General features: G+C 40.4%; 1 protein-coding gene across 2 annotated transcripts in view; it reads left to right on the plus strand.

Moving 5' to 3' along the window:
* Positions 1 to 362: 362 nt before the first annotated feature.
* The window catches only part of SMC5 (structural maintenance of chromosomes 5), a 140726-nt gene continuing 124719 nt past the window's right edge, over positions 363 to 16369 (plus strand). For both annotated transcript variants that reach the window (XM_073670264.1, XM_073670274.1), the window contains exons 1-5: positions 363 to 550; positions 2573 to 2714; positions 5559 to 5611; positions 10661 to 10823; positions 13984 to 14118. In XM_073670264.1, the coding sequence (XP_073526365.1) occupies positions 387 to 550; positions 2573 to 2714; positions 5559 to 5611; positions 10661 to 10823; positions 13984 to 14118 (657 nt within the window). In that variant the 5' untranslated portion in view covers positions 363 to 386. The remainder of the gene's footprint in view (positions 551 to 2572; positions 2715 to 5558; positions 5612 to 10660; positions 10824 to 13983; positions 14119 to 16369) is intronic.

The following is a 16369-nucleotide window of genomic DNA, read 5'->3' on the forward strand; positions in this document are numbered from 1 at the left end:
ATGGCTATAACACGTATCATGTGATTCATGGACGTCTGAATGAGGACTTATAGCCTGTCACCTTGCTGTTTTCACTATACAAGACTTATTAATAATCTTTCTTATGTAAAGTCTTGTGGAACACCCGCCTGACAAGCAATCCTGCCGAGTCACGCGGCGGGAGCCTCCATGTTCCCGCCATCTCTCAGAGGCGGTCACGTGTCCCGGTCTCCAGTCACTAAGCAATAGTACAGCCGGTCCTCTATATGTTTTGTTTAGTCCCTGTACAGACACATCCAGCGTCTTCTGAAAAAAGCCGTTCAATAAGCTTCTTTCGGAAAGCAAGTAGCTAACACAGTGTGTACGTTGCCCTTACTAAACATGGCCACGCCGCCGGGTGACGTCTGATGACGTATGAGGAATTGTTCCAGACGGCGCAGAGGTCCCGCGGGCTGAGGAGTTGTGCGACCATGGCGACCCAGCTGGGGAAGAGGAAAGCTGATGCCAGTGGGCAGCAGGATAAGCAGCTTATCGAGGGCGCCATCCTCCGGATCAAGATGGAGAATTTTCTGTAAGTCGGCCGTCTGTGCGCCCATGCTTCTGGCTCTGTACTGGGCACAAGTGATATACTACTGCGCCTGTTCTGTCTGGCATATGCCGCCATTGTTTTGGTGATAGTTGCCTTGTACTTGACTTCAGCCAGAAGTCCCGGAGTTTGTTGCAAAGGGGAATGTTGGTACTTTCTGCCCTTTGTGTTGGCACTTGTCAGAGGTGGGTGTAACAGGGGCACCATAGTACATGCCCTACAGTTAAAGGGGTTGTCCACTACGATAAGTTCCCTCCGTAAAGAAGAATACCCCAAACTCGCCTCCTGCACCAGCTCGGTTCTAGCAATGGCAGCACCCATTCTCCTGATGCTCATAGGAGCGCTGCAGCGCTCATCACGCCATGATAAAGCAGCGGGGAGATCCGGAGCCGACATTTCTGGAAGGGCGCCAGTGCGGAAGCGGCGTACAAGGTTTCTTTTTTATTTTTCTTGGGCAACTAAAGCATTTACAAAGGGGTTTTCAAGTATTGGACATCCCCCTCTTAATTCAGGCACCTTACACCAGTGGGTTATAGTATCAATATGGGTATTGTAACGAAAACATCGCCCTTCAATGATTCACTATACCCCCTGCTCACGTCACTCAGAGCTGTAGGGGCAACTGTAGCACTTCTGCCCCTTATTTCTGTGGGCGTCAAGCGAGAAATGCTACTGCGCGGGCGCCATTTTGCAAGAGGAAAAATAAATGTGCCTGCAGCAATATGGCTCCTGCTGCCCGCGGCGCCATATTGCTGCACCCACACTCTTTTTTTCCAAAAGCAAAATGGCGCCCGCGCGTGCGCATAAGCATCTCTCGGCAACTGAAAGATGCTACTTTGCATGCGCCGGCGTTGGGTGGCCATTTTGGGATATGTAAATTTTACATGGGCAGAGAAATTACACAGGCAATATTTAAAACAGTAGGCAGGTGACTGAAAGCACAGTGACCTGTCAGAGGCCAGAGATAGGAATACATAATGAGAGCACCAGCTACAGCCCCTCCCTATAGTCCCGCCCCAGAGCACATGCATATCATTATGGCAGAACTGAAAATAAAGATTATAAAAGAACCACTGGACGGATTTTATCAAAGGTATCATTTCACTCAGTGTAATGGCGCCCACCTGACAGTGTATGTGGTTTACTAAGCACAATCCTGCTGACAGGTGCGCTTTAAGATTGGGATCTAAGGGGTAACATTTCTCCTTGTGGAGAGTGACAAATCAGGCCAGTTATGTCACACTCCACAAGGAGAACGTTACCCCTTAGATCAAAATGATCTAAAAGAACTGGCTTTGTTGCCCATAGTAACCAATCACAGCACAGCTTTCATTTCTTAAGCTACTCGGGTAAAATTAAAGCTCTTATTGGTTGTTATGGGCAACAAAGACAGCTTGTCTATTTGACAGTTTTGATAAATCTGCCCCTATATGTGTATTTGAACATGAGTTTCATTAAAGGGTTTTTCTTGTTTCAGGAAACCCCTGTCTCTATGCTTTAGTACACACTGCATTTTACTCACCCTCCCCAGGTCCAGCGCGGAGTCTCCTTCACTGCTCCCGGAGTATGTTATTATCTGCAGCGTTGATGTCACGTCACTATCACTGCTGCCAATAACTGCGGTTCTGCCCAAGTTGATGGTACGAGCCGCTGAGCTCACTGATTGGCTGCAGTGTTGTTGACGTGACTTCAGCGCTGCAGACAATAAACCAGGAGCAGAGGCTCACCATTGTGCCTGGGGAAAGTGAGTAAAGCACAGTGTTCGGATTTTTATTTTTATTTTTTTCATTCAAACTGCAGCCGGGGGACAATGGTTTTCTTAAAGTGCTATGGAGTATGATGGCGCTTTATAAGAAAGCATAATAAATAATAAACCGGAAAAGTCCTTTAACAGCAAGTAGATATCCGAAAAGTGGTTGAAATTTGAGGTTATATCCCACTATAGCTTGTTTTGTGGATGTGAGCAGAAGTAAGTTGTTATCTAAGACCTGTACATTTTCAATTTAGGACTTACGATAATTGTGAGGTTTTTCCTGGTCCTCACTTAAACATGATTGTTGGAGCCAATGGAACTGGGAAGTCGAGCATTGTTTGTGCGATTTGCTTAGGACTTGCTGGGAAGACTTCTTTTATTGGCAGAGCTGATAAGGTATTTTACATTTTTCTGTTTTTACTTAACTGTAACAACCTATGATTCAGAAGGTGATCTAATTAATAAGTACCAAGTTAATAAGTTTTCCCCTATCAATAGAATGAGGTATAACTTATTAATCGCTGGGATTCTGACAGCTGGCACCCCCAGTTGGGAAAAAAAAAAAAATCCAAGACGATACGAAGTAGTCCACCAATGGGAACCTGAAAGACATAAAAAGAGAGAATTAAATAAGTAAAGACAAGAGACAGTCCCTCATTTACCAATTGATTATTAAAAAATAATCCCCATAGGTCTGACGTAATCCATGGCGTGCCCACAACGTCCAACTATTCTGTATACAGCAACCTATGGAGTGTCATAATTTTTTTTTATAAATTTGTGAAATAGGGCTAGAGTCGGGGGGTGTTTGTCAAAATAAAATATTTGTGGGTTATTAATGGGGGTATCTGATAGATGTCTCTCCATTACTAACCCCAGGGGTTGATGCCAGCAGACATTACACAGCTGACATCAACCCCATATACCTTTACTCCGATTACCACCACAGCAGGGCAATCGGGAATAGCTGGGGAAAGCGCCAGAATTGGCGCATCTAATGTAATGCACCAATTTTGGGGTGGCTGCGGGCTTGTAGTTTTAGTCTGGGAAAGAATAATACTTGGGGACCTTCCCAGCTTGATAATATAAGCCCGCAGCTGTCTGCTTAACCTTGGCTGGTTATCAAAAATAGGAAAAACCCTACATCATTTTTTTAATTTATTTAATAGGTTAAATTAAATAAGTCTAAAAAACACCCTTTAGTGCCATATGAAAGGCACTAAAGGGTGCTAGTTTATTATATGTAGGGGGCTACCATCTATCCCATTTATTCGATGTATCTATATTCTACTTTGGTTTCGTTTTTTTCCCCTCCCCTTCCAAGAACCATAATTTTTTTTACTTTCCCGTCCCCATAGCTGTATGAGGGCTAGTTGTAGTTTTGAATGACACCATTCATTTTATCATGTGATGCACTGTAAAGCAGGGAAAAAAATTCCAAGTACATTGAAATTGCAAAAAAAGTGCAATTCCACATATTATTATTTTTATTTTTTATCATGTTCACTATGTGGTAAAACTGACCTGGCAATGTGATTCTCCAGGTCAGTACAATTACGAAAAAAAATTCTTTTATTGCCAATTTACGAGACCCGTAATGTCTCTATTATTCGGGATCTGGGGCTGGGTGAGGCCTTACTTCTTGCACCCCGAGCTGATGTTTTTACTGATATCACTTTGGGATAGATATGATGTTTTGAACGCCTCTTATTGCAATGTTGCAGCGGCTAAAAAAAATGTAATTCTGGTTTTTCGATTCTGTCTCTTGTTACGCCGTTGACCGATCTGATTATTTTGATAGATCAGACTTTTGTGAATGCGGTGATACCAAATATGTTTTTTTTTTTTTTTTTTTTTAATTGGGCAAAAGGGTGGTGATTTGACTTTTTTTTTTATATAATTTTTTTGTTTTGTTGCTTTTCTTTCAAATATTTCTTCTCATTTTACTGTATTTAATAGTCCCCTTAGGTACTTGAAGCTGCGATCATCTGATCACTTGCTCTATACATAGCAGTGCATCAGCACTGCTATGTATAGCTAAAATCACAATCTCCTATGAATGCCAACTAAACAGTCTTTCACAAGAGTACGATATGTCGTGAAGGGGTTAAATTTTTTTTTTACATATTTGGGTGTCACCGCTTCTATAAGTATCTATCAAATACTATATATCTATCAATACTATGTATATCTATCAAAATACTAGCCGTAACAAGAAAAGTACTCGGAATACCAAATTTGCTTTTGTCATTCGCCATAAGTAAAACAATAAATAAAATGCAACAATATGCGATTAATACGTCATTTATTCCAAAATGACTTCAATAAAAACGTTGGCTCAGCACTCAAAAAATTAGTCTACACAGCTCCATTAACAGAAAAGTGGAAATGTTACAGGTCTCAAATGGCAACATAAAACGTTTTTATTTTTCTATAATAGACACATGGAGAATAAATATTGTTGAAATCCTAGGGAAAAAATTGTATAACAGAAGACTGAAATCTTAGTTAGCGTTAAAGGGAACCTGTTCCCTAAAAATAACGCTGTTAATCTGCAGGTTAATAGCGTTGTGAACCTGCCCGGCGCCCGCACTTAGAGGCATGCTACTGGAGGGGTGATGAACTTTATTTCTCCAGATAGCATTCTGGGTTTCAGTCACGGGGGCGATGCCGCTGCTGGTTCAGCCACCTCTCCGACTGACAGCCGGCCCCTAATGCTGAGTGAGCTGTCAGTCAGTGCAGGGGGCGTGGTTATAGCCGCCACACTCTGTACACTGAGAAGTGACTGAATCCGCGTCGGCCCCGCCACTGTGACTAAAACTGCAACTCTGCCTGGAGGAATAAAGTTGTTTATTCCAGCAGCGTGGCTCTAAGTGCAGGCATCAGGCAGGTTCACTTTATTAACCTGCAGATTAACCCCATATCTGCAGGTTATTAGCGTTTTATCAGGTGATAGGTTCCCTTTAAAAAACATTGAAATAAATTTACCAGCAGGTGGCAGTAGATCATTTAATATTGATCTTATTGCTTTAGGCTAAGGAGAACAAAAGTAGCGCATCCCTGTTAATATGCATATCCTTGTAAAGAAATCGTTTTACACCTGTGTCTCACTTCTATTCATCTCCTGATATGCATGGCAGTCAGAATAAGTAAAACTTAGTGTTACGTATCTAATTGAGTGAGACCAGCAAATAGAAGATTTTTTTTTTTATAATATTCAAGAGTGTTTTTGTCTTTCAGGTTGGTTTTTACGTGAAACGTGGTTGCCAAAAAGGTTCGGTTGAGCTTGAATTGTAAGCATTACTCTTTGCAAAGGTCTTTTAAATGTCTTTTTAATAAAGTTTTATTTATCCCCCTTGCTTCCAAGGCTCATAAAATGGCATCACTACATACAAATATGTAGTTAAAAGGGCTATCCGGGACTTTTATTATTTTTTGCTATGGGGCTAAGAACCTGTTCTGCCCGACACCAATCTCTGCTGGTCACAAACCGCTCCTGCCTGCGATTCTGATGTCATGTTGATTGACAGGCAGCGGGGAGCGGTCTGTCAAACTACGAGGAGCTGGCTGTCAATCAACATGACGTCTGCAGTGACACACTGTCAACAGAGCAGACCAGAAGAGGAAGAGCTGCTCTGACAAGTGGTGAATTGAAGTCGTAGAATCACTGGGTAAGTCAGCAGAGATCATCTCGTGCAGAATAGGCAGGTAGTTTGCAATCACCTGCATGTTAGTTCTTAGCCCCATACACAAAAATAATTAAACTCCTGGATAACCCCTTTTAAAGAGGACCTTCCACCTAAATTTTCACCTTCATCTGGACACTTGATATAATAGACGCTACCGAGCAGGATAAAGCCTTTTTTTATTTGTAATGTTTCCTCTCCTTTGCAGAGTTATTAGTAATCAAAGTATTTGGTCCCTAAACTGTTTTATTTTTTTAATTTTTTTTTAAGTCTAAGTGGACATTACCAGGGAGTTTTCAGTGGGCGCATGTACTGCTTCTTCTTTCAGATGCTGACTAATCCTAAGCAGACAGCAACACACTGGGGAAGAAGGACACAACCCCACAATAGCATTGGCAAACAGCTGCTCTCCTCACTGCAGAGTGATGACATGTACTGGAGCTCTCGTCTCTGGCACGTCTCCTCTTACAGAGCTGCCAATCAGAAACAGGAATCCACACACAAGGGGGAAAATGTACTTGCAGCACGGCAGATCTGAGTATGATTGCCAGCTTTCATCTGCAGCAATCAGTGTGGGGGGTAGGACAGTACAGCAGATTTGGGAGCACTACACTTGCTTTGACAAAGCTAATGTGTATTTGGTTTTGCCATTAAAGCTCATTTGACTTTTTAGAGATGAGCTACTAGAAATGTTTGTAATGAGACTCCACTCTATACTGACTGTCAGAGATGAGAGCTGAAAGCTACTAATCACACTCGGCTCTGCTATTCACATGTAATCACTCCACAGTGAGGAGAGCACACTATATGTCAATACATGTCTCACACTGTGCCTTGTCTAAGCTATTGTGGGGGGCGTGTTCTTTTCCCAGTGTGTTGCTGTACTCTTGATTGGTTGGCTTCAGAAAGAGACAGAAGTACACGCCCCCAAGGAACCTCTTTGGTAACACCCACTTGGCTTTAAAAGAATTAAATAGATGCCAAATAGTTTAATTGCTAATATCTCTGCAATGGAGACAAAAATAAAAAAAACAAAAACATTTTATTCTGCTCTGCAAGCGCCTATTACATTGTGCGTCCAGTTCAACATGAAAAATTTGGTTAACGGTCCTCTTTAAGAAAATGATTAGAGAGGTAACTGCGGATGTGTGCGACTCTATCCATGGCAGTTACAAAAATAAACAACCCACATACAGCCAAGAGAAAAATTAAGTACACCCTCTCTGAATTCTATGGTTTTATTTATCAGAGCATAATAAAAAACATAGATGGTCATACAGTTAGGTTAATACATCCTCAAATTTAGATGAACAACACGTGACAAATTACTCCTTGTCATTTATTTGTTAAAACTAGGACAAAGTGTGGAAGCAGTGTGTGAAAAAGTATGTACACCTTTAATGTTTGTATTGGAATTCACAGAATATGGCCGAATTCAGTCTGTCAAACAGTTTGTATACGGAGTAGCAGCAAAGCTTCTGACCGGAACTGAACAAACTCATATTTGCCTATACGGCTATTGAATTTGGGTCAATAGACCTGTGGCTAGTCCATACATCTGAATTCGACCTAAGTAGTAGCCAGGTGATGCCAATCAAATCCTATTGATTAATTGTTCATCAGCAGAAGTTTGGGCAGTTTGGTGGTCTGGAGTATTCAGGCTTGTGTTAACACAATGCCAAGGAGGAAAGACCTCAGCAGTGATCTTTGATAAGCAATTGTTGCTTTCCTTCAATCAAGGATTGGTGATGAGGCCATTTCAAAATTTCTTGTTTCACAGTGAAAGATTATTCACAAGTAGGAAGCATTTTATAGATGGTTGACATCCCAGCAAATTTGCTCCAATGACAGTCCATGTAATGCTCTCAGAAACGGCAAAAAAAAAACTACAGCTCAGAGTGAAGGCCTCAGTTAGCATGTTAAATGCTCAACTTCATGACAGTACAAAGAGAAAAAAGACTTGACAAGCATGGTTTGTTTGGAAGGGTTTCCAGGAGAAAGCCTCTTGTTTTTCAAAAGAACATGACATCACGGCTAAGGTTTGGCAAAATTTCTTCTGAGAAAACCACAAGACTTTTGGAACAATGTCCTTTGGACAGGTAAAACCAAAGCTGAGATGTTTGGCCGTAAAGTCCTGGGCCATGTTTGGCAAAACCAAACACAGTAGTATATCAGCACAAATGCCTCATACCAGCTGTCAAGCATGTTGGTGGAGAGGGGATAATTTAGGCTTGTTTTCCGGCCACAGGAACTGGGCACCTTGCAGTCATTGAGTTGACCAAAAACTTCTCTATATACTAAAGTATTCTAGAGTCACATGTGAGGGTATCTATCTAAAAGCTAAAGATTGGCTGAAATTGAGCCATATAGTGGGACAATGACCCCAAGCACGCCATGAAATCTACATCAGAATGGCTGGAAAAGAAAATAAGGTGTTGCAACGGTCCAGACCTCAGCCCACTTAAAATGCCTTGGTAGACCCCTTTAGGTTCAGGGGCACTTTGTAATTGTCATTGTCAGATTGACAATGGAATTTACCAGTCTAGCAGCAACAGCAGCTATATGGTGTAATAACACAGGCTCCGCTCCCAGCGTAATTAAGAGTTTTTTTTTTTTTTTACTCAAATGTTTGTATGTGGGACTAAAAGTCAGGTATTTTAGCATTTACAGGCTCTATGGTTTCATCCACATTCAACTTTGATGTGGTCTATTGTCATATATCAGCTGCGAGGAGCTGAGAAAAATACATATAAAGCGGTACAAACTCTCCATCAGGCCGCCATAGTGGGGTGATTGATGGATTCTCAGTTACTTCATTCTGCAGCCAGTAATAGACTGTGCAACACAGTCTATAGAAGGCAAACCGTGCAACATTTTTGACGAAACACAAAAAGAAATTAGCCAAAATACATGTTGGTAAAAAAAAAAATTGGTCCCATAAATGGACAACCTCTTTAAAAGTTCTGTGCATTAGTGAATGCCTACAAACCCGAATGAATTTAGAGTAGCCGTCATTTTGATTTTTATTTTGTAAATCAAGGGTACACATGAAAATAAGCTTTATAATCTTATCTGACAAATCAGCTTCTTTCCGTCAGGACCGATCTTTCATTCTCACAATGCTCAGTTCAGATAGGAGATGAGGGATGCTGCTGCTAAGATTCTATGTAGAGGTGAGAGATGAGGCAGAGAAGGGAGGAGCTCAGTCTATAGCCGTGGTCACACATGCACACTGCTGCTTGGCTAACTCCATCAGTCCCATAGACTTGGAAAGGAGCAGCAAGGGGTCCTCATCAATGCAGCAATTGTCACTTGTCCTGTGGATTGCTGCTAATATGTTATTGTCAAAATGTTTCTTTAGGGAAAAAATATTAGGAATTAACAACAAAAACATTTGTATTGCACATTTCTCACAAAGGACTCTGCACATTTGGACCTTAAATTAATCAGTTTGGTACAATGCCCCATGTTGAAGGTGTGTGTTATTTTTCTTTATACGCCAGACTGAACAGATGACAAGAAGTGACTTCAGTAGATCCTACATGAGGCTGGAGCCTATGTTGTTCATGGCCTACGTGTAGGGCAGTACCATAGTCCAGCCGGGAGGTTATAAGGGCATGTACCTGTGTTGATGGGCCTTTATTCCCAGGGATAAAGGGTTTTCAGTTGAAGGCTGCCATTTTGCTGTTGGGTGCTTACTTCTGACCAAAAGAACCTCAGTTTTGTCTGGATTCAGTTTAAGCCAGCTGGCATTCATCCATTCTTCTAGTTTTGCGCACATTTTTAATACGAACTGCAGCTCTGGATCAATGCAAATTAAATTGCACATTGCATTCACTATTTTTTTTTTTTTTAGAATATTTCTTTTATATTAAGATTCTAATACCTTCAGTCGTTTTTCTGTCCATAAGAAAAATTCTGAAAACTGTTTACAATGTTATTGGAAGGGATAAAACAAACCAAAAAGGCAAAAGCATGTTACAAATCCCCCACTGCCCTCAATCAGACACTTCCCAGTCCCTTGCTGGTCTCTGTACTTCCCCACTGCTGACCCAGTGCTATCTAACCACATGATGACTGCAGCGATGCCATACAGAGACCAAGTGAGTTTGATTTTTTTTCTAATAACATTTTAATTTGCTTTCAGAACTTTTTTCTACGACTGGACTTTTTTGTATTATTTCCTATTCTTACTACTTTTAAATGTTTTGCTGTTTTTACATTTACTCAGCACTAGAGTTTGCCTAGGGTGCTCGGGTATACAGCGAGTATCGTGGGTGTTTGAATCCTTGTAGCCGCATGTTTCGCAGCTGTTGGACAGCAACCAAACATGGTGGATTGCCTGACCAACACGGGCAATTCCCGCATGTTTTGTGGCTGTCTGACAGCTGCGAAATATGCGGCCACGGGTGACTCGAAACATGTCACTCGAGCACCCGCGATACCCGAGCACTCTCAGCAAACTCGAGTAACGAGCACTTGCACTCATCACTACTCTGCACATAAAAGCATATGTGAAATAATGTCCTGGGTAATGGATAGCGATTTGTGTCTTGGCACCAGTGCTAGAATATGGTCATTTCAGATTTTTACATTATCTCATTATTTATAACAAGCTTTAGATTTTTCACAATTTAATATGTCTTTGTTATTTAGGTACAGGGCTTCTGGAAACTTGATCCTTGTTCGTGAAATCCAAGTATCAAATAACCAGTCAACATGGTATATCAATGGCAAAAATTCCCCCTTAAAAATGGTTGAAGAGCAGGTGGCAGCATTGAACATCCAAGTTGGAAATTTCTGCCAGTTTCTTCCACAGGTAAACCTAAACCCAAGTCCCATTTAGAATGCCATTAAAGGGGTGTTCTAACGAATATTTGCCTTCCCCAATTTCCCTCGGGTCCCATTCTGGCACTCCCCTGTCCCTCACTGGTCTATGCTTTCTGGTTCCTTCCTTGGCACTGTGGAAATAGAGGTCAATGTCCACTCTGGTTGAGGTGGGCCACGACTGCAGACAGTCTTTGAGTCAGCAGGTGTCAAGGACAGGACCCGAAAGCTGAGACTAGGTGGATGTGGATGAGGGCCAGAATGGGAACTGCAGGCAATTATGGAGGGAGTATATGATTCCTCTTATTTATTAACACTGTGAGACATTACAAAAATTATTTAAAGAATTTGAAGACTTATAAGCACTGTGTTGAATTGTATGGATGTATTTCCATGGCTTTTTGTTTTCTTAGATGAAAGTATTAATCAAGGTCAAACTCCCCATCAAATATATGATGAAGTGTACCTCCAGACTGTGATCATACTGTGTGCTGTGCCTTAACTCACTGAAATGATTTTTCTCAAGCTTTTCTTAGGACAATTTTTCCTGAACCATTTATTGTTCATTCCATCCTTTTATAAGCAATTGTAATATGTGACCAGTGTAAATGTAAAAAAGGCTATTGTGACTGTTGATTGATCGAGGTCATTGATACCATCTTAAAAATGTTAATTAGCTGAGCTTTCAGTAAATTTAAATGCCACTGTTATTATCCCCTTAAAGGGGATTTGTCTGAAGGATCAACCCTCCTAAGTGGTCTATATGGGCATGTTGGTCATAGGAAGTTGAATAAAGTGATACTTTGATATCTGTGATCCGATATCTTATTCCAGAAAAATCCAGGTTTTTCTTACACGTAATTGAGCTGTTAAAATATATGGGCCAGACACAGATCTGCATGAGAATCTGCCTCCAGAGTTTCTTTTAAATGAAATAGGGAGTTACCAGTGTCAGAAATGTAACCAACATAGTACAGTAGAACTGAACTTTGTAAGACAAACACTTATGCTGCAACTCTCACAGCTCTGCTATATTGCAACACTGGCTGCCTGTGAGATGGAAGCCGAAGCATGATGAAATGACAACTGCAGAGATGTGTTTAATGCTATACTGTGTCAGTTATAATCACACACAGCTCTGCAGTGAGATCAGGAGTAGAGAGCAGCCATTACATATCACACTGGTAACTTCCACTTCAATTTAAAATAATCTCTGGAGGCAGATTCTCATGCAGTTCAGTGACCCGCCCATAGACCTTAACCGCTTATTTGCATATAACAAAAAACTTGGATTTCTCTGGAATAAGATATCAGATTACAGATATCAAGGTATCATTGTATTCAACTTGTTATGACTTGCATGCTCATGTTGCTTAGGAGTGGGGTTAATTCTACTGATAGATTCCCTTTACTGAGGACCTTTCACCAGTTTGAGCATGTTAAACTGGCCACATCATGGAATAGCAGCTTCAGAGCTAAATAAAACATTTTTTTCCTCTCCTTTGTGAATATATTCACTTGTAAAGTTTAGGATATAATTTGTGAAGTCCAAGTGGGGGTTAACAGAGATTTGTTGGTTGACCAATCATAAACAGGCAGCAACATACTGGTGAAAAAAAGAACAAGCTCCCACAGTAGCTTAGAACAGGCTTTCTCCTGTGTGAGACATGTAATGCTACACAGCCATTCTACCTTCACTAATATCACTGCAGAGCTGTGTGTGATTACCTAGTGTCAGGAACAGAGGTAAGTGCGATTACTAACACTTCTTCATCTTTCATCTCATGGCAGCTAGTGTGGGGGTAGGGCTGACAGCACAGAGAGATTGGAGCAGCACAATTGTTCTTAATGAGACAAATTGCTCCTGTATATTGCAACTTTCCCTCACTGATTGCAGTGAGATTAAAGGTGTACATAATTACACTCCTCTCTGCTCTTGGTCCTTTGTAATCACACATAGCTCTAATGTGAGGAGAGCAGACTGTCTGTCGTTACATGTCTTAGTCCACGGCCAAACTATCAGTATTTGGTCAGTATTTTTTGTCAGGAGCGGGAGCCAAAACCAGGAGTGGGTGATAAATGCAGAATTGGTGACTTCTTTCTATCATACCTTTTCTCTGATTGTTCCTCACCTGGCTTTGGCTCCCACTCCTGAGAAATAATACTGACCGAATACTGATAGTGGGGCCGTGGCCTTATACTGAGAAACTAGCTCTAAACTATTGCGAAGTTGTGTTCTTTGTCTGCCTGCTTATGATTGGTCAACGTCCTACAAGGAAAGAAGTACACAACCACAGTAACTTGTCATCAGGATATTACAACTATTAGCAGTTAGCTCCTGATGAAGTTGGGAGAGATGGATCTGCGCGAAAATTGGCTCCTCTGAAGAGATGACCCCAGGGAAATGATTGAGATTTCGCAAAATCTTGGGCAGCACAGGCAGGTCATTGAGAGAAGAGTGACCTGTCTATCAGAGGCCACAGACCAGTGATGGACAGGGAAAGGGAGCGAGGCAGGAGAGCTGCAGTGCCCGACCCCTGCAATCACAACTAAAACTTCAAAGCTGGATTTCCCTAAGATGTCAAAATAAAATTCGGCAAGCAAGGTGAGGATTTAAAGGCTCTTTACTCACAAAGCATTAGTAGGATTGTAATGATGGTTTTGCTTTAACATAGATTATAGCCTAAACTTTACAAGCTATTATCTCTGCAATGGAGAAGAGAAATAAAAATTATGTTTTCTTCAGATCTGCAGCCACTGTTCACGAAGTGGCCAGTTTAACTTACTCAAACTGGTGAAAAGTCCTTTTTAAATAGTCATCGACCGGCAGATTTCTCTCCTGACTCTCCCATACAGAGGAGCGCTCACTCTGCCAAGTTCTCCTGTGTTATCTATGATGGAGAAGTCTGGCAGCGCCATAGCTCTTTGAGAACAAGAAGAGCAGCAGTTCCGAAATTATAAATGCCGGATCCTTCTGTTCACCGACACCTATCCGGGAACAGTCAGGAGGCACCAATGCACATTAGACTATCGGCGGGAGCGTCCTGTGTTAGTCTAATGTGTATGGGGGACTTTACAATTGGGGCCAGGTGCAACAGTTTAGGTCTGTTGCTGTGTGTTCTTATCGCTTTCAACTTTGTAACATTTTACAGGATAAAGTTGGGGAATTTGCCAAATTATCTAAGATAGAGCTGCTTGAAGCAACCGAGAAGTCCATTGGACCTCCAGAGATGTACAACTATCACTGTGAACTTAAAAACTTCAGGAAAAATGAGAAGGAACTTGAGGTACAATACTTCTTTCTTTTAAGGGGTTCACTTTAAAAAAAAAAAAAAAAAAAATTCTTTAGATTCGTGTAACCCCTTTTACATAGTACACTCCTAAAATATAACTTTTAATATAGATATTAAAAGAATTCCAATACAAAAAAATCCCACCAAAAACTAGTGAACTGCAAAACAAGCATTTAGATACGAGTATAATAAATAATAAACAATAATAAATGATAGATACAGTATATAATATTTATCCTATGGTTACTTCCAAATAAAGAATATAGGGACAGACGACTTGTGAGCAAGACTCCATTGCCATGTTGTTACTAGGGGGCCAACGTCTGCGGCCAGGAAGGGTCACTATAAGGGACACTAGGGTTAGCATCTTCTCCACCTTTTCCAGTGTCCCAAACATCCTTTAACCTTTGGTACTCCAGTCGAGGGTAACATCCTTTTGTATATTGGCTACTGTATAACTTATTATTGTGACCAAGTCACACCAATCTAAGGATTATTTTTCCTTGGCTGGTTTTGTCATTTTTTTAATGAATATATCTATATGGTTGTTTTGCACTTCACTAGTTTTTGGTGGGATTTTTTTTTTGTATTGGAACTATTTTAATATCTATATTAAAAGTTATATTTTAGGGGTGTACTATGTAAAATGGTTATGTTCATACACTTTTTCTATGCCATATGTTGTTACCGGATATGTGTAACCCTTAAGGATCAAACCTACTTTCCACACATTTTTTTTTTTTTTCATGTCCTGTTCCAGGAGCCATATCATTCTTATTTTTTTTTTTTAGTAGTATGAAGACTAATTTTATTTTATTTTTTGCAGAAAGACTTACCGGTATATCTGTCGGTAGCACCATGTTTGGGTACACACAGCCTAATAACAAACTTTTATTAACTCTTTATGAGGGAAAAAAATGCAATATTTTTTTATGTTTTATGGTTTTCTTTTTTTGCATAAATAGTGTTTTTGTTCTGTGGGTTAGCACAATTATGGTGATGCCAAATTTAATGTGTTTGCCTTATTACTTTTATACAATGAATATTTTGTTTGAAAAAAAAAAAATTTGTTTTGTGTAGTCATATTCTGAGAGTCATAACTTTAAGGGTATGTGCACACAATAGGGAGCCGCTGCGGGTTTGATGCTGTGTGTTTATGCAGCGTCAAACCCGCAGCGTCCAGATGTTACAGCATAGTGGATGGGATTTCTAGAAATCCCATGTCCACTATGCGTCTGTGCACCTGCGGCTCACCCGCGGACACTGACATACGGCGCGTTTCCTGACCGCAGCATACCAATTTCTCTTGAAGGTCCGCATGTGGACTTTCCCCATAGACCTAACCTCTATGAGGAAAGTCCGCAGGTGGGAAAAAAAAAAAAATGGTGCCGCTAATTTGCATAAAGAGAGGAAGCCGCCGTCAGCCATTCCGCAGCGTCGGGCCGCAGGCTGGTACGCATCTTGCACACATACCCTAAGGGTAGTCTCCCAACAACAGCGTTATGTAGGGATTATTTTATGTGTGACAAGATGTAGTTTCCATGGGTCCCATTTTCGGGTTACATGTGACTTTTTTTGATCATTTTTTGTTAAGTGAAATTAACCAAAAAAAATAAATCAATAATTCTTTCAAAAAAATCCAGTACCTCTCATCATTCAGTATAATTAACTTGCCACTTTTTTCTTTTGGTGAATACGATATTGAGAATATCAAATTCATTTTGATTTTTCCCACATTTGCTAAACAAAAATTTACACTTTTTTTTTTCAAGGTCATCATTATCTGGGCCCCCTAACTTTTATTTTTCTGTCGACAGAATTGAGAGCTTATATTATTCATTGATGCCATTTTGGGGCTCTTATTGGTCTTTGATCACTTTTTATTTATATTTTTGTGCAGGGGCATTAATTAAAAAAAATGCAATGTTGGCATTGATTTTCTGTATTTGTATTTTTTTATTTATTTTTTTTCATTCTGTGTGTGGGATAAATGGAGATATAGCTAATACCGGTTGATCCAATTACAGTGATGCACAATCCTCTTGTGGAAAAGTAGTAAAACATAATTATTAAAAAAATTATATATATTTTTTCCCCTGCATCATATTTAGAGAGCCATATTTCTTTCATATTTTGGAGTACACAGTTCAATAATATTTTTTACGTAACATTTTTCATTTTCTGTGAGGAAGAATGCAATGTGGTGTTCACTATGCAGGATAAAAAATATTTATATCTTTTTATT

This window comes from Phyllobates terribilis, unplaced genomic scaffold (genome assembly GCF_046119375.1).
Source record: "Phyllobates terribilis strain yellow unplaced genomic scaffold, ASM4611937v1 Scaffold_1__5_contigs__length_1240528914, whole genome shotgun sequence".
NCBI lineage: Eukaryota > Metazoa > Chordata > Amphibia > Anura > Dendrobatidae > Phyllobates > Phyllobates terribilis.